Below are 20,364 nucleotides of genomic sequence, written 5' to 3' on the forward strand. Positions count from 1 at the left end.
ATTAAAGGATTTTAAGGGGAATGGCATCATTCCAGCTGCAGCATGGAAAAGCAAAGGGAGCAGGCCCACAGAAGCTGCTATAATGATCCAGATAGCAGCCAATGACGGTCCACCCCAAGCAGGGGAGACACAAGTAGACAGACACAGATATTCAGTGGAGTCAAGAGGACATATTAGTAACACACTAGAGAGGGTGGGGTCAAGAACCACTCTAAGGATGGGGCACCTGGGTGGTTGAGTCGGTTAGGCATCCAACTCTTGGTTTTGGCTCAGGTCATGATTTCATGGGTCCGTGAGTTTGAGCCCCACATTGGGTTCTGTGCTGGTGGCACAGAGCCCGCTTGGGATTCCTTCTCTTGCCCTCTCTCTCTGCTCCTCCCTGACTCACGCTGTCTCTGTCTCTCTCAAAAGTAAATAAACTTAAAAAAAAACAGGGGCGCCTGGGTGGCACAGTCGGTTAAGCGTCCGACTTCAGCCAGGTCACGATCTCGCGGTCCGTGAGTTCGAGCCCCGCGTCGGGCTCTGGGCTGATGGCTCAGAGCCTGGAGCCTGTTTCCGATTCTGTGTCTCCCTCTCTCTCTGCCCCTCCCCCATTCATGCTCTGTCTTTCTCTGTCCCCCAAAAAATAAATAAACATTGAAAAAAAAATTTTTTTTTTAAATTAAAAAAAAAAACAAAAAAACAAAAAAAAAAAAAAACAAAAAAAAGTAAATAAACTTAAAAAAAAAAAAAAAAAGAACTACTCCAAGGTTTCTGCCTTAGGCGGTCAGTGGTGGCATTCAAAAATATGGGGATAAAGGAAGAACAGGATGGATAGGGTAATTGGAAAATGATGAATTCCTTTTGATATGGTTTCATGTTACCTAATTATGCTTATATATGCCTTAAAAAATTATACTGAAAATCCCAAAAGTGCAAAGGAGGTCAAGATTATCAGGATGTCATGTATAACTACTGAGGGCTAATGTAATTTAGATGAATCGTCAGACTAAATGTAAAGAATATTTAGATTCAAACTTTGACAGCAAAATTGAAAGAAGCTTAAAGCTTTAATAAGAAAATGTATGTTGTTTCTGGTTAGTTTTAAAAAATTGTATACATTTAATGAAGCAGGATTTTTTTATGAAAAATGTGTAACCTAAATCAATGGTATCCTAGAATCAAGAAAATTCAATGATTAAACAAATGAATATCCAGAATCCAGTATTTGTAGATCACTGTGGAAATATTTAGCCTAAAGAACAACAAAAAAAGGAAGAATCATGATCATTGTCACCAAACATCTGAAATGTTGATTTGAGAATCACTTCTTAACCATTCAATCTATCCAGCAGTGGAGAAAGCTTTCTCATGAAGTTAACAATCACTCTGGCTCCAGAAGTACTTACACAGAGGCCACTGATAATCTGATGGCAATACTAATAATAATGCTAATATTTATTAGGTGCTTACCCTTTGCCAGACATTGTGCTAAGCACTTTATATTTTCTCATTAGATATATCACAATAGTCCCAAGAAGGAGTAACGATGATTACCATGTAAGAATTCCTACATTGGTTGGAAGGTTCAAATACCTTCTAAGGAATCTCCAATTCCAGGTTCTCTGATTTTATGATATTAATATAAGACCTAAAATTAAAAGCACCACTTGGTTTATACATTACTAGAGAAGCAAGTAATGCCATTTCTTAGTAATTCACACATAACGCTGCGATGTCGCTGAAAATATGAGGTTGATATACCATTCAAACACCACTCTGCTCACATAAAATGACCATTAAGGATCATTCTAAGGAAAATAATGAGAAAAAGTGTTATGAAGAACAATTCATGTTAGGGCAATTCCAGAGTACCTGCCCCTGAGTTCTAATTCCAACGTCTTCACTTACAAATTATGCTCGATTTCCTCATCTCTACATTAGGGATAATAATAGTATCTACCTCGTTCAATTATTGTAAAGCCAAATGAGATAATACGGCCCCTGGCATGTGTAGGTATACAGTAAATATTGGCTACCGTCACCTTTACAGACCTGCTGAAAAACATCTTCTTTGGGATCACGTTTGGTCCCTGAATGGAGGGTGTTCACATGGGCCCCCTCACTGTCACTGGTGACAGATGACCGGCACTCTGGGCCATGCAGCAGGTCGTCCCATAGCATATCCTCGGTCTCTGAGTCATGGCGGGTGCTTTCTGAGTCTCTTCTGGACATGGTCAGGCTTCGAGAACCACCACTCATGCCAGACCTAGAGCCCTTTAAAGGGAAACAGAAAAACAAAACTATTTTTTTCATTCATTTTTAAAAACAATCATATATCTGAAACAAAATTAAAGCAAGATATCTGTGGTGATGGCTGGCATGCTCCCGTAAACTTACCCCCAAATATTCACCTGTTCATAAGGCTTCACATAACAATAATACATTTTAAGATATAAATGTTGAACCCTGTGTGCCTCTCTAACAAGCAGGGCTGTAAAAGGACTCCCTCTAAGAACTGACTGCCAAATCATAAGGCTGTTTGACTGGAATGCCCTGGATGACAGTGACCTCTGCAAGCCCCTCCAGAGGGCCTACCCTGGAAAGGTGTGGCAGAGCCTTCTGACATTCCCAAAATGTCCCCTACTCTAAATACGGTGAGCGTGACTACAGATCTAGTCGTTTCCTGGGGCCTGGCCAACCACGGAAAGGACAGTCAGGCTGAGCAGAGGCTGCGCGGTACAGCTCGCCTGCAGCATAAACAGAAACACGAATGTTTTCCCACGCCCCCAACTGCCTTGTCAATCAAAACAAAAACCACCTACCACCATCTGCCCCGTCCCCCTCTGAATTATAATATTCCAAATATACAATATCCTATTAGCTGCATGATGAGATTTGCTGCTCGTCTCTCAGGGGTCCTTTCTCAAAAATTTGTCTTCATCAGCATCAGTGCCACTTACAAAGGAATGATACTTAAGAATAAACTCTATATTCCAAGTAAATATGAGGGAGCCTTCTTGTCATCTGGGGATTGAGGAAGCTCTTGCCTGCAAAGCATCAGATCATCTATGATACTTTCAAGATCAGAGTCAAAGTGAAACAGAGCTCCTTCTCTTCGTGGGGGTGAGCAGCCAGAGAGGTAGACAGACAACTGACGGCAGGGGAGGCCAGGAAAATAGAACCACTACGTCAGGACAATCAATAAAAAAAGCAGTGGGTAAACTTATCACACTCAGGAATACACCCTGAACAATGACCTCTCAGAAGGATACATTACCTGACTGAAGGCTGCCGATTCAAACTCTGATTCAGCCAGACTATCTGAATCCCGTGCAATGTGACACCACTTGGTGGTGGTTTTCTTTACCTGCCAAAAATCAAGCCAATAAACAATAGGAAAACATGTCAAATATCCTGTTAGCATTCAGTGATTTAGGAGTTAATGCCTATACTTTTACAAACTAAAAATTACCTGAGTGTTTAGGTGCCTAGAAAGTATTGACTTTCTATTCTTAACTTCACAGCCGTTGTCACTTGAGGCCCCTTCCACACTCCTGCGCAACATCATCATCTGTGTCCGGGCTTCACCGTCCTCCTCACTGGACAGATCATCTGAAATCCCATTACCCAGATGCCTAAAAGCCTCCTACAAAGAGAACAGCAATTTCTCCCCAGGGGACAGCCCAAAATGCTCTAGTAAGCGGCATGTGTAAAAACAAAAAAACAGGTAAAAACTAAGAAATGGTAAAGGTAACCCAAAACTGAACAAACCTATATCTTACTTGGTGTCAATAAAGAAAACTCTCTTGGCACTAAGCAGCCTAAATGGTGAGGCAGTATTATGTAGAGAGGTTGGAAGCGCAGGCGTGAGTCTGAATCGGAGCCCTTCGACTTCCTGGCCACGTAACCTGAGGCAAGTAACTGAATCTCTGGGGCTCCTTTTTCCTCAGAGGAAAAGGGATGATAATAAAAGCACCTATCTCACAGAGCTACCGAAACAATTAGATGACTTACTACACGTAAAGCACTTAGTGTCTGGTTGCAGTAATGACTCAAACAGATTAGCTATTTTTGTAATTACTAAATGCCACAGTCTAACAAGTGAGAAGATATTTCAAGACTATAAAATGTAGTTTTAGAGATAAAACATCTGTGCTAAAGCTAGAAAATAGCTTCCCAAACCCTACTATATTATCATTGCATCTCTGGAATATGACACAGGAGCCTCTACACACAGATCCGTTGATGAAATCAACCAGCCTACTCCTAAGGTTGGGTCAGTAGCCTATCAAATAACAAGGTCTAGTCCCAGAAATTAAAAGAATAAACTACAGTCTTCCCGTGTTACTCTCCTTTTCATGTCCTGTGGTTTTACATTTCACTTATTTGTTAAGACAAATTACACAAACCTGTTAGTATCTATTTGATACCTCTAGCAGAGTCTAAGAATAGGAACATTTTATGCAGGAAAGAAAAGATTTTGCTATGTACACTCATCTAAATCTTACCCTGTGGCACTTTTCTCCATCTGAAAATTTTGCTTTCTCTTTTGTTTGCCACATTCTAATCTCTGGTCGACATTGTCTCTTCTTAATGAAAGGATGCAGACAACTTGGGTCATTATCAGTTTCAGTTCCTTTGTTACATATTAATTTCACTCTTTTAATCCTAATTTTAGAAAAGGAAAACAAAGATTACTAGCATGAACTATCTTTCATGAAATCACTTTCTTCTGAAGAATGTAATACACCTGACCCTTGAACAACACAGGTTTGAACTACAGGTTCCACTTATTCATGGACTTTTCAAAAAATACAGTACAGTATTATAAATGTATTTTCTCTTCCTTATCATTTTCTTAATAACATTCCTTTTTCTTTACCTTACTTTATTGTAAGAATACAGTATATAATACACACAACACACACAATATATGCTTATTAACTATGTTATTAGTAAGGCTTCTAGTCAACAGGTACCTTTAACCACAGGCCAACTGTGTATTATTCTGGAAATCAAGAAAATGCAGAAATCCTATTTTTCAGGCTTCTAGCTTGCCTAAGGGTGTAGGAAGCCAGAATACAGGTATCGCTAGTCTCCAAAGACTCATCACAATTAATTTTGAGAGTAAGCCTCCTCTTTTCAGTTTTGCAAGCAGGTAGCTTCAGTCTTCTCCACTTTCCCTCTCAAACACAGTGCCAATGCCTACCTCACATCACCCGTTTATGCCACTTCCTAGAATGTCTTCCCCTCACCTGTCCCTCAAAGCCCAGCAATTCTTGGCTCCTTCATGACTCCTGCTGATTACTTCACCCCTGAATTACTCTGTCTGCTCAACTATATGGCTTTTCGTCAGCACGTAATCACTTATAGTATTTTTACATTGCTGTGACTGTATCATACTCGTATCTTCCTATTTAGACAATAAAATCACTGAGAAAGGGGATGCCCAGTGCCCAGCACAATGTTCAACACAAAGAACCCAACACTTCAACTGAAGAGTGTAACCTGTCTTTAGCAAAGTAGGGGAATATACAAGTGTCCCCCCGCTTTTCTACAGTCCACATTGTGTCACTTAGCTTTTATGAAAGACTTACATTAACACCTGTCGTGTTAACCAAAAGAAACCCGAGGAGGATTTTTGCTTTTGCGAACAAAGGGGTAAAGTGAAACTAGCACTCAGTATTTGTTTCACCGCGAGCCATTATGGGAGCAGCGCGCCTACAAGCTGCCGGCCAGCCGCAAGAGCGGCCCGAGGGCCCCGTCCCTGGGAACTACACTCAGCATCTCAGCACCAAGCCTCCAGAGCTTCTAACTGTGTCTGTGAGCATCTGTGCTTCATCTCAATCCACTAGCAAGATGTGTCCTAAGGTATCAGAAAAGCCTGAGAGAGGCTATTTTGGGGGGGGGGGGGGTCTGAGAAGGCTCAAAAGTTTTTCTGCAGAAATCAATGGTAATTGCTTCTTCACTTTATTCCATTTTGACCCATGAAAGGTTTCAAAGAACACTCTGCTTTCAGAAAGTGGGGGAAATGTGTACTTCATCTTCAAAAAAAGGAACCGCAAGGGGCACCTGGATGGCTCAGTCAGTTAAGTGTCCGACTTCGGCTCAGGTCATGATCTCATGGCCCATGAGTTCGAGCCCTGCATCGGGCTCTGTGCTGACAGCTCAGAGCCTGGAGCCTGCTTCGGATTCTGTGTCTCCCTCTCTGCCCTTCCCCTACCCACACCCTGTGTGTGTGTCTCTCTGTGAAAAATAAATAAACATTAAAAAAAAAAAAAAAAGGAACTGCAAAAGAACTTTGTTTTTGAGTCATAATCATTAATATATGACAAAATAAGTATTTCTTCAAGTCATACTAATGTTGTCCTGACCTGCAAAATCATGAAGAAGATAGAATATGTTTTGGATCCACTTCCCTTTCTGTCCTATAGCCCATCAACACCAGCCTCCTGCATCCCATTTCTAAAGAGGTATCAGCTTCCACACTGAAAAATATCTGATCTTTTTAAAATTCTTTTTTTCCCCTCCAGCTGTCAGCTGGTACAGCTTAAAATATTTACCCTTTCCAAGTATTTATATTTCTATAATCTCGTGGTCTGTAATTCTGTTAAAAATCAAACAGAATGAACTTTTATGGTAGAATACTGGACTTATGGGTAACATGACAGTGGGGACACCTGGAGTAAACAAATCCTTCTAGAATCCTTAAAAATCATACCACAATTATAATATGCTTACACTGTATACTCCCGATCAGATAATATACTATGTTAACACTAATGTGAATACAAAATCAAGTAAAAATTCTAACGTAAGCCTTCTCACCTGTTGCCAAAGAGACTGTCCCAAAATCCACCAATAAAGGGTATAGATTCCAAAGTTTCTACTCCTCTGACTTTATCAGAGGAGTTATTTCCATTTTCTCGGCTCCCGTCACCATTTACAGTTTTTCGTAATTTTCTACCAAAAAAAAAAAGTATTTCAACAACTTCAGGTTATTCAAGAACTTGTATGTTTCTACCCAAAATATCCCTACAGAAAATGATAGCAATGGGTTACTACCTGAAATTAAGTATAGTGAACTTCTTGTAATGAGGATAAAATCATGCAAGAATGTTTCTGACTTAAGAGCAAAACCAGGTTCCAAACCAAAGTCCTATGCTATCATTTTGTTTAATATTTAAAGAAATTGAACTGATATCAAAAATATTACTAGAAAAAAATTTTTCATGTGTATGACTAAGAGTCTTTCCATGTACATTCAACACCACTAGCACAAAGAACAATGCCTTTAAATATGGATGTCAGAAATCTATCCATCTGACACATTTAATCAGAGAACACAAAATAACAGCAATTGATCACTTTGTATTGATACCCTAAGCAGTTAAAATACATATCTAAATCACCAAGATACACCACGGGATTTCCTTAGAAATCATTAATTGCAAGGAATCCTCTCTGAAAAAAAAAAATGGCTTGAAAATAACGTTCAAAAATAAGAATAAATATGTTCAAATTCATTGCACCAAATGAAAAAAAAATCTTATTTGGTAATTGCTTAGGAAAATAAAAATTTACAGATATTCTGAGAAAAGATAATGTAACTTTTGGAAGGTAATATACCTAACATTTACCTTAAAAGCCTTTATAACAGTTCCAAAACTCACAGATGGCATATAACCAATAAAAACAAAGTGAATTCAATGTATAGAAAAGAGAAATTAATCTCTGTTAAAAGGTTAGAGCACTTAGAAATCCATTCTTTACATACAACTGGAAAAAAGTACAAATTTTACTAGCACTAGCCCAATGTACTAACATCCTTGTTTACATAGTGAATTTTCACCAAATTTTGAGACTGAATGTCAAAAATTTTTTTTTCAAAATCACTGAAGTAAATTTTAAGAGTATAACTATTGCAGTATCAAATTTTTCCTTTTAAACAACTTTACTGAATGACAAAATCCCACCTGGGATTAAATAGGTCATGACAAGGTTTCTTAGCATCTGGAAGAAGAACAAAAAGAAAAGCATTCTTTTTTTTTTTTTTTTAAGCCAAAAATTAATTTTAAAAAAATTGTAAACCAGGAAGATTTTTTATTAATTTCATCAAAGATTTTCTAAGTCTGTTCAATGCCTCTCTCAGAAAACACAACTACAAGGGCAATTTCTTATCTTACCTTCTTCTCCGATTTCCATTGTTTCCCGATGGCCTTGTTATCTGAGTAGACACAATTTGACAGTGGACAGTTCCCATGAGTAACATAAGGCACAAGGGTCCAAGTACTTCGCTTACATTCACAATAGGCATCATAAAATATAACACGAGTGCTATAACTGAAAAGAAGAGGTTTCAAAATGTAAAACATCACGGCTCATTCTTTATGCCTAATCTTAGCAATTGTACAAACTATTGCTACAAAAATCTACCAATTTAATTTTTTTGTTTTTGTAAATTTACATCCAAGTTAGTTAACATATAGGGTAATAATGATTTCAGGAATAGAATTTAGTGATTCATCTCTTACATGTAAACACCCAGTGCTCATCCCAACAAGTGTCCTCCTTAATGCCCCTTGCCCATTTAGCCCATCCCCCTACCCGACACCCCACCAGCTATCCTCAGTTTGTTCTCTGTATTTAAGAGTCTCTTATGGTTTGTCTCCCTCTCTGTTTTTATATGTTTGCTTCTCTTCCTTTATGTTCATCTGTTTTGTATCTTAAATTCCACATGAGTGAAGTCATATGATATTTATCTTTCTCTGACTTACTTCACTTAGCGTAATACACTCTAGTTCCATCCATGTTATGGCAGATGGCAAGATTTCATTCTTTTTGATCATTGAGTAATATTCGATTGTGTGTATATACACATATATATACATACACACACACCACATCTTCTTTACTCATTCATCAGTCGATGGATATGTGGGCTCTTTCCATACTTTGGCTATTGTCAATAGTGCTAATATTGGGGTGCATGTGCCCCTTTGAATCAGCACTCCTATATCCCTTGGATAAATACCTAGTAGTGCAATTGCTGGGTCATAGGGTAGTTTTATTTTTAATTTTTTGAGGAACCTCCATGCTCTTTTACAGAGTGGCTGCACCAGTTTGCATTCCTACCAGCAGTGCAAAAGTGTTCCTCTTTCTCCACATCCATACCAACATCTGTTGTTGCCTAAGTTGTTAATTTTAGCCACTCTGACTGGTGTGAGGTGGTATCTCAGTGTGGTTTTGATTTGTATTTCCCTGATGGTGAGTGATGTGGAACATTTTTTCATGTGTCTGTCAGCCATCTGGATGCCTTCTTTGGAAAAGCGTCTATTCATGTCTTCATTTCTTCACTGGATTATTTGGTTTCTGGGTGTTGAGTTTGATTAGTTCTTAATAGATTTTGGATACTAACCCTTTATCTGATATTTCATTTGCAACTATCTTCTCCATTCCATTGGTTGCCTTTTAGTTTTGCTGATTGTTTCCTTTCCTGTCCAGAAGCTTTTTATCTTGATGAGGTCCCAATAGTTCATTTTTGCTTTTGTTTCCCTTGGCTCTGGACACATGTCAAGTAAGAAGTTACTGTGGCTGAAGTCAAAGAGCCTGTTGTCTGTTTTCTCCTCTAGGATTCTGATGGCTTCCTGTCTTATGTTTAGGTCTTTCATTCATTTTGAATTTATTTATGTGTATGGTGTAAGAAAGTGGTCCAGTTTCATTCTTCTGCACAAAGAGCTTTCATGCTGTCCAGTTTTCCCAGTGCCATTTGCTGAAGAGACTGTCTTTTTCCATTGTATATGCTTTCTACCTTTGTCATGGTTTGGTTCACCATATAAATATGGGTCTGTTTCTGGGCTCTTTACCTGTTCCATTGATCTATGTGTCTGTTTTTTTGTTTTTTTTTTAATTTTTTTTTTTTCAACGTTTATTTATTTTTGGGACAGAGAGGGACAGAGCATGAACGGGGGAGGGGCAGAGAGAGAGGGAGACACAGAATCGGAAACAGGCTCCAGGCTCTGAGCCATCAGCCCAGAGCCTGACGCGGGGCTCGAACTCACGGACCGCGAGATCGTGACCTGGCTGAAGTCGGACGCTTAACCGACTGCACCACCCAGGCGCCCCTATGTGTCTGTTTTTGTGCCAGTACCATACTGTCTTGATGATTATAGCTTTGTAATACAGCTTGAAGTCCAGAATTGTGATGCCTCCAGCTTTGGTTTTCTTTTTCAGGATTGCTTTGGCTATTCGGGGTCTTTTCTGGTGCCATACAAATTTTAGGATTGTTTGTTTTAGCTCTGTGAAGAATGCTCATGTTAAATTTGATAGGAATTGAATTGAATATGTAGATTGCTTTGGGCAATATTGACATTTTAGCAACATTTGTTCTTCCAATACATGAGCATGGAATGTTTTTCCATTGTGTGTGTGGGGGGCGGGGGGGGGGGGGTTCTTCAATTTCTTTCATAAGCTTTCTATAGTTTTCAGTGTTTTCACCTCTTTGATTAGGTTTATTCTTATATATTTTGTGGGTTTTGGTGCAATTGTAAATGGGATCAATTCTTGCATTTCTCCTTCTGCTGTTTCATTATTAGTGTATAGAAATGCAACCTATTTCTGTACATTGATTTTATATCCTGTGACTTTGCTGAATTCATGGATCAGTTCTAGCAGTTTTTTGGTGGAGTCTTTTGGGTTTTCCACATAGATGATCATGTCATCTCTGAAGAGTGACAGTTTGCCTTCCTCCTTGCTGATTTAGATGCCTTTTATTTCTTTGTGTTGTCTAATTGCTGAGGCTAGGACTTCCAGCACTATGTTGAATAACAGTGGCGACAGTGGACATCCGTGTCTCTTTCCTGACCTTAGGGGGAAAAGTCTCCATTTTTCCCCATTAAAGATGATATTAGTGGTGAGTCTGTCGTATATGGCTTTTATGATCTTGAGGTCTGATCCTTCTATCCCTACTTTCTTGAGGGTTTTTATCAAGAAAGGATGCTATATTTTGTCAAATGCTTTCTCTGCATCTATTGAGAGGATCATGTGGTTCTTATCCTTTCTGGTATTAATGTGATATATCACAATGATTGACTGGCAGATACTGAACTAGCCCTGCATCCCAGGAATAAATCCCACGTGATCGTGGTGAATAATTCTTTTAATGTGTTGTTGGATCTGGTTGGCTAGTATCTTGTTCAGAATTTTTGCATCCATGTTCATTAGAGAAATTGGTCTATAGTTCTCCTTTTTAGTGGGGTCTTTGTTTTCAGAATCAAGGTGTAATGCTGACCTCATAGAATGAGTTTGGAAGATTCCCTTCCATTTCTATTTTTTGGAACAGTTTCAGAAGAATAGGTGTTAACTCTTCTTTAAATGTTTGGTAGAATTCCCCTAGAAAGCCATCCAGCCTTGGACTCTTGTTTATTGGGAGATTTTTGATTACTGAATCAATTTCTTTACTGGTTATGGCTCTGTTCAAAATTTCTATTTCTTCCTGTTTCAGTTTTGGTAGTTTATGTTTCTAGGAATTTGTCCATTTCTTCCAGATTCCCCAAATTATTGGCATATAATTGCTCATAATATTCTCTTATTATTGTTTGTATTTCTGCAGGGTTGGCTGTGAGCCCTCCTCTCTCATATTTATTATTTCCCATTTCTGGTTTTGGGCTCTCTTTGCTGTTCTTTTTCCAGCTCTTTAAGGTGTAAGGTTAGGCTGTTATTTGAGACCTTTCTTCCTTCTTTAGGAAGGTCTAGATTGCTATATACTTCCCTCTTATGACTGCCTTTGCTGCATCCCAGAAGTTTTGGGCTGTCATGTTTTCATTTTCAATGGCTTCCATGTATTTTTTCATCTTCTCTTTAATTTCTTGGTTAACCCATTTATTCTTTAGTAGTATGTTCCTTAATCTCCAAGTATTCATGGTCTTTCCAAGTTTTTTCCTGTGATAGATTTCGAGTTTCATAGTGTTGTGGTAGGAAAATATGCAAGGTATGATCTCGATCTTTTTGTAGTTGCCGAGGGCCGACTTGTATCCCCCTATGTGATCTATTCTGGAGAATTTTCCATGTGCACTAGAGAAGGATGTGTATTCTGCTGCTTTAGGATGAAATGTTCTGAATATATGTTAAGTCCATCCAGTCCAATGTATCATTCAAAACCATTGATTCCTTGTTGATTTTCTGCTTAGATGGTCTGTCCATTGCTGTAAGTGGGGTGTTGAAGTCCCCTACTATCATGGTGTTATTATTAATGAGTTTATGTTTGTGACTGATTTATATATTTGGGTGCTTTCTTGTTGAGGACATAAATATTTACAATTGTTAGATCTTCTTAGTGGATAGACCCCTTAATTTTGATATAATGCCCTTCTTCACCTCTTATTGCAGTCTTTATTTTAAAATCTAGTTCGTCTGATATAAGTATGGTTACTCTGGCTTTCTTTTGGCGACCATTAGCATGATAGATGGTTCTCTATCCCCTACTTTCAATCTGTAGATATCTTTAGGTCTAAAATGGGTCTCTTGTAAGCAGCATACAGATGGGGCTTGTTTTCTTACCCATCCTGATACCCTATGTCTTTTGATTGGAGCATTTAGTCCATTGACATTTAGAGTGAGTACTGAAAGATGAATTTAGTGCCATTGTGTTGCCTGTAGAATTGGAGTTTCTGGTAATGTTCTCTGGTCCTTTCTAATCTTTGTTGCTTTTGGTCTTTTTTGTTTTGTTTCATCTTTTCTCCACTCAAAGAGTCCAACTTAAAATTTCTTGCAGGGATGGTTTAGTGCTCACAAACTCCTTTAGTTTTTGTTTGTCTGAGAAACTCTTTATCTCTCCTTCCATTTTGAATGACAGCCTTGCTGGATAAAGAACTCTTGGCTGAATATTTTTCTGATTCAGCACATTGAATATATCCTGCCACTCCTTTCTGGCCAGCAGAGTTTCTGTGGTCAGGTCTGCTGCGAACCTGATCTGTCTTCCCTTCTTCTTCTTTCCCTTGCTGCTTGTATTCAATATTTATGAGCACTATACATTTCTGGAACAAGGTGGATATTAAATCAAACAAACATGAAGCAAACATTAAGCACTTACTATGTGCTAGGGAAGGAGGGAAGGAAGGAAGGAAGGAGGGAAGGACAGTCCCTGCCCTTATGGACTTCAGGGTCTAGTTGAAGCAAACAATCATAAATACAATGGCAAAGCACCAGGGAGGCATTATGGAAGAAGGGGCTGGTTCTGCCTGATGAATGCAGGAGCAGGCTTTACAGAAGTGGAGACAATGGAGCTGGGCGTTGGATGAGTAGGAGTCCACCAGATGGAGAGGAAGGGGGGGAAGCACATTCCAAGCAGAGGAAATAGCACCTGAGCAAGCAGAATCTTGAAAGCACATGCCATGGTGAAGTATTAGGAGTAGTCCAGCACAGCTAGAGCATAAAGGCGACACAATATACAATTTATTTTGATTGAGAGAATCATTCCACAGTCTCTGTTCATTCTTCTGTAATTTACCAGGCATCATCTTTCCAGTTCTGAAGTCAAAACTGCGGAGGTCAACAATATTTCCCAGGTACCTTGCCAACCGAGGTTTGCTTCTGAACTTCTTACCACTTGGACTGAACTAGTTGACATCAATCTTGCTGGCACTGAGTCCAGATTTTCGGATCACTTCCTCCTTCTTCCATGGGGTGGGGGGTGGCGGGGAGGGCCAGGCAGTCCATCCTCTTCCTGCTCTCCGTGGCCCAAGGTCCCCTGGGCCCCAGCCCCACACTCCCCAACAGGAAAGGAACCGGCTTTTGCTGGGGGGCACAGCCAAGGCTGTCGCCGCCACTCAGGGGACACCGCAGCCCCGGCCACAGTCACCACCCTGAGCGCCTTCCCTGCACACACCACTCACCGGGGACAGAGTGAGCATGTTGCCCTGGCCCTCCTGCTATGTGGTGGAGTCACCACCAGCACCGCTGCCGCCCACCCCGCGCTCTCCGCCCCCCCCCCCCCCCGCTCCAGGTGGCAGCCAAAAACCTATCAATTTTAAAAGTACAAGGTAAAAGCACATAACTTCCGACAATACGATCCACCAACACATCAGCTGAGTGAAAACCTGAAGTCTCAGGTCACAGAGAAAGAGAATGATGTGTTGGAAGGATTTGCCTGACAATAATCTGGATATTTCAAAAGGCTTTCTACCAAGAAATAGCTAGATGCTGTGTGACACATACCTTATGAAGTGCTGTTCTGCTCTGAGGATCAGTATTTTCTAATAATTTCCCACAATTATACAGGTAGCAATTAGCAAAGCTGGGATCTGAACCCAGCCAACTGGGCTCAAGTCCTTACTCTTAATTTCTATGCTATGAACTGCTCTATGCAATATGAACTGTCCAAAGAAACAGATGGTGAAAGAAACAGAAAAATATCAAAAACTACACCCAAAATATTCCAGATACAATTTAATAGGTGAGTTCTTTCAGACTTCCATGTAAAATTAATTCTTAGATGCGCCTATGTGGCTTAGTCAGTTGAGCATCCCACTCTTGATTTTGACTCGGGTCACGATCCCAGGGTCAAGAGATCAAGTCCCACATCGGCTCTGTGCTGAGCATGGAGCCTGCTTAAGATATTCTCTCTCTCTCTCTCTCCCTCTCTCTCTCTCTCTCTCCCTCCCTCCCTCCGCCCCTCTCCCCCCTTGTGCATGCTTGCTCTCTCTCTCAAATAAAAAAATAATTAATTAAAATAGAGCACCAGGGTAGGTGAGTCAGCTAAGTGTCTGACTCTTGATTTTGGCTCAGGTCACGATCTCATGGTTTGTGAGTTTGAGCCCCGCCATCAGGCTCTATGTGTACAATGCAGAGTCTGCTTGGAATTCTCTGTCTCCCTCTCTGTCTCTGCCCCTCCTCTGCTCACGCTGTCTCTCACTCCCTTTCTCAAAAATAAATAAACATTAAAAAAAAAAAAAAAAAAGATAATTCTTGTGCTATATAAACTATTCCTATGTGGAGAAAAAGCTACCAAATTCATTTTATGCTCCAACAGCCTATCACCCAAACATAAAAATGACAGCACCAAAACAATAAACTACAGATCTTGCTGGCTTATGAATATGGATATAAATTTACTACTAAAAAGCAGGCACCATGAATGAAGGGATTTTTTTTGTCTCTTGGGTTCACTGCTATAGCTAGATCAGTATGCAGCACATAAGAGGCACTTATTATCTGTTGAATGAGTAACTGAAATACTACCAAAGTAAATTTGACAATAAAACAAAGAATAATTCACCAAGACTATGCAGGGTTTATGCTGGAGCGAAAAATGTATCTCAGAGCCCAGACAGAACACTACTTGTGCACACATCGTAGGCACTTACATGTTTGTTTACTGAACTGATTTAATCCAATAATTTAATAACATAATTTGGGTTTTATATATATACATATATATATATATATATATATATATATATATATATACACACACACACACACACACACACACACACATACACAAATCATCTCAACTGACAATTATGTAAAAGGCCTTTGTCCCTGATTCCTGGGAGGTAACCTCTAAATCCCTGGAATTTTTCAAGTGATGGAAGTACCTTGGTTATTCACAGTGGGCCCCTTGGACCATACCTGATAGTTTATGCCAATGAGGTGACTGCAGATGGGGTAGCCATGCCAGAAAGACCAACCATGTGATTAGAGGGTTGAGGCTCTGAGGCACATTGTATCAGCCTGACCTCTGGGAAGGGGTGGGGAGGGAACAAAGGCTGAAGACTGAGTTGGCCACTTGATCAATTACTCGATCAGTTAGACCTACATAATAAATCCTCAATAAAAATTATGGATACCAAAGCTTGGGTGAGCATCCCTGATCGACACTAGTCTGTCAGCTTTGCTACCCATCATGGCAGAATGGGTACCATATCCCTGAGGATGATGAAAACTTCCTGTTTTGAATCCTCTCACACTATGCATCTCTTCTAATTTGTATAATAATATACTCTTAATATTACAAAACTGTAATTGTAAGTATAACACCTTCCTGAGTTCTGGGAGTGAATTATCAAACATGCAGGAATGAGTGGGGGACCCTCAAAACTGTAGCCAGGGGGTCAGAAGTTAGGGTAGCACTGGGGACTCCCAAAGTGAGGCTGGTGTCTGAAGTGAGGACAGTCTTGTAAAGGACTGTAATAGTAAATGAAATGTATGAAAAATGAGACCAGATTTTCATCATTTGCCAAAAACATGGTTGTATAATAAGAAAATCTGAGAGGAGCACTGAAAAACTATTCAAATTAATGAGAGGTTAATAAAGAGGCCGGTTTATAACAATTTTAAACATAGCCTTCAAATGTAACAGCACTAACCAGTTGAAATTTATAAAATAAAAAGTATCATATCTGCAGCAGCAACAACAAAAATAAACACATAAATATTTTACTTTAATGTAGAAGTACCCAGTGTGCATTGACGGATGAATATTTAAATGAAATATGGGATACACACATAATGGATTCTTATTTACCCTTCAAAAGGAAGGAAATACACGTGCTACATATGGATGAACCTTGAAAACATTATGCTAAGTGAAATAAGCCAGGCTCAAGAGGACAAATACTGCAATGTTCTACTTACATGAGGTACCGAGACTACTCTAGGTAGTCACAGAGGAACTGTGAAAGTAGAGTTCAGAGAGAAAGTAGAATGGTTGCCCGGAGCCCAAGAGGGGAGGAATTGGGGAATTACTGTTCTATGTCTCCGTTTGGAAAGATGAAAAAGGTTCTGGAGATGGACGGCAGTGATGGTTGCCTAACAATGTAAATGGACTTAATGCCACCGACTGTACATGTAAAAACGGTGAAGATGGTAAAGTATATGTTATATATATTTTACTGGATTAAAAAATCTTCCTAAAAAACTTTAGGAAGGGGCGCCTGGGTGGCTCAGTCGGTTAAACGGTCGACTTCGGCTCAGGTCATGATCTCGCGGTTCGTGAGTTCGAGCCCCGCGTCAGGCTCTGTGCTGACAGCTCGGAGCCTGGAGCCTGTTTCAGATTCTGTCTCTCTCTCTCTGACCCTCCCCCGTTCATGCTCTGTCCCTCTCTATCTCAAAAATAAATAAACGTTAGGGGCGCCTGGGTGGCACAGTCAGTTAAGCGTCCGACTTCAGCCAGGTCACGATCTCGCGGTCCGTGAGTTCGAGCCCCGCGTCGGGCTCTGGGCTGATGGCTCAGAGCCTGGAGCCTGTTTCCGCTTCTGTGTCTTCCTCTCTCTCTGCCCCTCCCCCGTTCATGCTCTGTCTCTCTCTGTCCCAAAAATAAATAAACGTTGAAAAAAAAAAAATTAAAAAAATAAAATAAAATAAATAAATAAACGTTAAAAAAAAATAAATTAAAAAAAAAAACTTTAGGAAGATCTAAGAACTAAAAATCCTACAAAGCTTTAATAAATAGAGATGTAACAGAAGACTTGATTAAAAGGTGAAATATATCAATTTTCTCCCCATTCCCCCTAAATATATCAAAATCTTCATGGGAAGGGGGAAGTTACAGTCTAATTCCAAATTAGTTTTTCATTTTGATTAGGATAAAATAATTCTAAATTATTTGGAAAAAGTAAGCAAGTAAAAACATCTGAGAAATGCTGAAAAGGAATACTACTCAATGTTACTACATATTAAACAACAATAATAATTAAAGAAATGTGGTACAGATACGAGAATAACCAGATAAGCTGATGGGGCAGAATATGTACTTTAGAAATAGACCATGGCATATATGAAAATAGATATATAATTTAAATTCTTCAATAACTAACATGTGGAAAAACATTTACAAGTTCATTTTTACAAGCAACCAAAAAAATGCAAACTATATGAGTAACACAATTTTTTTTGTACATTCAATTAGGTAACATTTTTTTTTTTTTTAACCTTTATTTATTTTTGAGACAGAGCATGAACAGGGGAGGGTCAGAGAGAGAGAGGGAGACACAGAATCTGAAACAGGCTCCAGGCTCTGAGCCACCAACACAGAGCCCGACGCGGGGCTTGAACTCACGAACCGCGAGATCATGACCTGAGCCGAAGTCGGACGCTTAACCGACTGAGCCACCCAGGCGCCCCGGTAACATTTTTTTAAATTATAATAATGATAGTCAGATTGTGCTAAGACAGGCACTCTCATCCACTACTTTCCAAAAAGAAGTGTGCCCCAGCAATTTCATTTTATGTACTAAAAGCCTTAAAATGTTTACATTCTTCAATCTCTTAATTCTATTTCAGAGAATAAATTCTAAGGAAATAATATAAAATATGGAAAATTTTGTTCATGATGGCATTATTAATAGGGATAAAAACCCAGGAATAATCTAAATGTTCATAATATGGAAACAGTTATTTAAATTATGATACTTTTATATAATGGAATACTAAGTAGCTATAAAAAGTATTTATGGTAAATCCATATGAGAGACTCACATAGACGTGAAAATGATCATTTTAAATGACAGTGTATTCATATGATGGAATATTATGCAGCCATTAAAATGACAGCTATTGGGGCGCCTGGGTGGCGCAGTCGGTTAAGCGTCCGACTTCAGCCAGGTCACGATCTCGCGGTCCGTGAGTTCGAGCCCCGCGTCGGGCTCTGGGCTGACGGCTCAGAGCCTGGAGCCTGTTTCCCATTCTGTGTCTCCCTCTCTCTGCCCCTCCCCCGTTCACGCTCTGTCTCTCTCTGTCCCAAAAATAAATAAACGTTGAAAAAAAAAAAAAATTAAAAAAAAAAAAAAAAAAATGACAGCTATTTATTTACAATTAAATAAAATTAAAATTCAGTTCCTTAGTCACACTAACCACATTGCGAGTACTCACAAAAACCACACATGAGTAACAGCTACTGCACTGGGTAGTGAGACATAGAACACTTCTAGCATCATCGAAATTCTATTGGACAGCATTGTCACAACTTTAGAAAACTGAACTTACAGATCTATAAATTCATAGATTTCTCTTTCCCACTATAAGTTAATTCAAAAAAACTGACACAGATAAAATAAAAATCACCCCAAATCCTTCCACCCTAACCCAACCTTCACCTACTCTGTTCTAATTCATGTCTTTTTTGCTTAGGTATAACCATAGTATATACATGGTCCCCTTTCAGAAAGTATTCCTGGTAGGCAGTGGCCATATAGTGGTAAAGAGAATGTGCTGGGTCTCTGAATGTAGAAGAGAAACGTCAACATCAGGTAGTTGTGGAATACAGAAATTAAAATAGAGGGGCGCCTGGGTGGCTCAGTCGGTTAAGCGTCTGACTTCAGCTCAGGTCATGATCTCTGTGAGTTCAAGCCCCGCGTCAGGCTCTGTACTGACAGTTCAGACCCTGGAGCCTGCTTCGGATTCTGTGTCTTCCTCTCTCTGCCCCTCCCCTGCTCATGCTCTGTCTCTCTCTGTCTCAAAAATAAATAAAAACATTAAAAAATAAAAATAAATAAAAATAAAAAGAAATTCAAATAGATTCCTGGGGAATGGTAGGACTATTTAGAAGGTACATGGGGCACCTGCGTGGCTCAGTTGGTTGAGCGTCCGAGAACATGATCTTGAGGTTCGTGGGTTCTAGCCCCACGTCAGGCTTGGTGCTGACAGCTCGGAGCCTGAAGCCTGCTTCAGATTCTGTCTCCTCTCTCTGCCCTCCCCCCTTGCACTCGTCTCTCTCAAAAATGAATAAGCATTAAAAAAAAAAAAATTAGGGGTGCCTGGGTGGCTCAGTCGGTTAAGCGTCCGACTTCGGCTCAGGTCATGATCTCACGGTTCGTGAGTTCGAGCCCCGCGTCAGGCTCTGTGCTGACAGCTCAGAGCCTGGAGCCCATTTCAGATTCTGTGTCTCCCTCTCTCTCTGCCCCTCCCCTGTTCATGCTCTGTCTCTCTGTCTCAAAAATAAATAAATGTTAAAAAAAAATTAAAAAAAAAAAATTAGAAGGTACAGATAGGGCTGCCCTCTCTATGAAAGTTCCATCTGAGTTCAGATCCTAAAGATGAGAAAAAAGATAGCCTTCAAACAGAATGCAGAGTTCTGTATGAAGCACAGAAAAAGAGCCAGTATGCCTACAGCAAGCAAGGAGGAGAGCAGTAAGACACGACCTCTAAGAAATCAGCAGGGAACAGACCACGTAGGGCACTGAAGCCGTGGTGAGGAGTCTGGATTTTTACTCCAAGGGCGATGAGAAATCTCTCAAGAGTTTTAACCAGGAAAATGACATGATATGAATTCTACTGTAAAAGATTTGTCTAGTTGCTGTAAAAATAATGGTTGGTAGAAAGAAGGCTCAGAGTAGACATTATTCCAGTGGTCTAGGCAAAGTAATGCTAGCGTCGTGGACTATG

The 20,364-nt window shown here is 39.8% G+C and overlaps 1 protein-coding gene and 1 pseudogene across 17 annotated transcripts in view; both read right to left on the reverse strand.

The window, feature by feature from the left end:
- The window catches only part of PHTF1 (putative homeodomain transcription factor 1), a 91,780-nt gene that overhangs the window by 40,823 nt on the left and 30,593 nt on the right, over window positions 1-20,364 (reverse strand). For all 17 annotated transcript variants that reach the window (XR_006712629.1, XR_006712628.1, XR_006712627.1 and 14 more), the window contains 6 exons: window positions 8,169-8,325; window positions 6,811-6,945; window positions 4,491-4,650; window positions 3,455-3,628; window positions 3,260-3,349; window positions 2,035-2,256 (listed from right to left, as the gene is read on the reverse strand). Coding sequence is in view for 6 of the 17 variants with exons in the window: in XM_045478699.1 (XP_045334655.1) it covers window positions 2,035-2,256; window positions 3,260-3,349; window positions 3,455-3,628; window positions 4,491-4,650; window positions 6,811-6,945; window positions 8,169-8,325 (938 nt within the window). In the remaining 11 variants the exon portion in view is untranslated. The remainder of the gene's footprint in view (window positions 1-2,034; window positions 2,257-3,259; window positions 3,350-3,454; window positions 3,629-4,490; window positions 4,651-6,810; window positions 6,946-8,168; window positions 8,326-20,364) is intronic.
- Window positions 12,823-14,548, reverse strand: LOC123598480 (annotated as a pseudogene).

The sequence above is a fragment of the Leopardus geoffroyi genome, chromosome C1 (genome assembly GCF_018350155.1).
Source record: "Leopardus geoffroyi isolate Oge1 chromosome C1, O.geoffroyi_Oge1_pat1.0, whole genome shotgun sequence".
Classification (NCBI taxonomy): Eukaryota; Metazoa; Chordata; class Mammalia; order Carnivora; family Felidae; genus Leopardus; species Leopardus geoffroyi.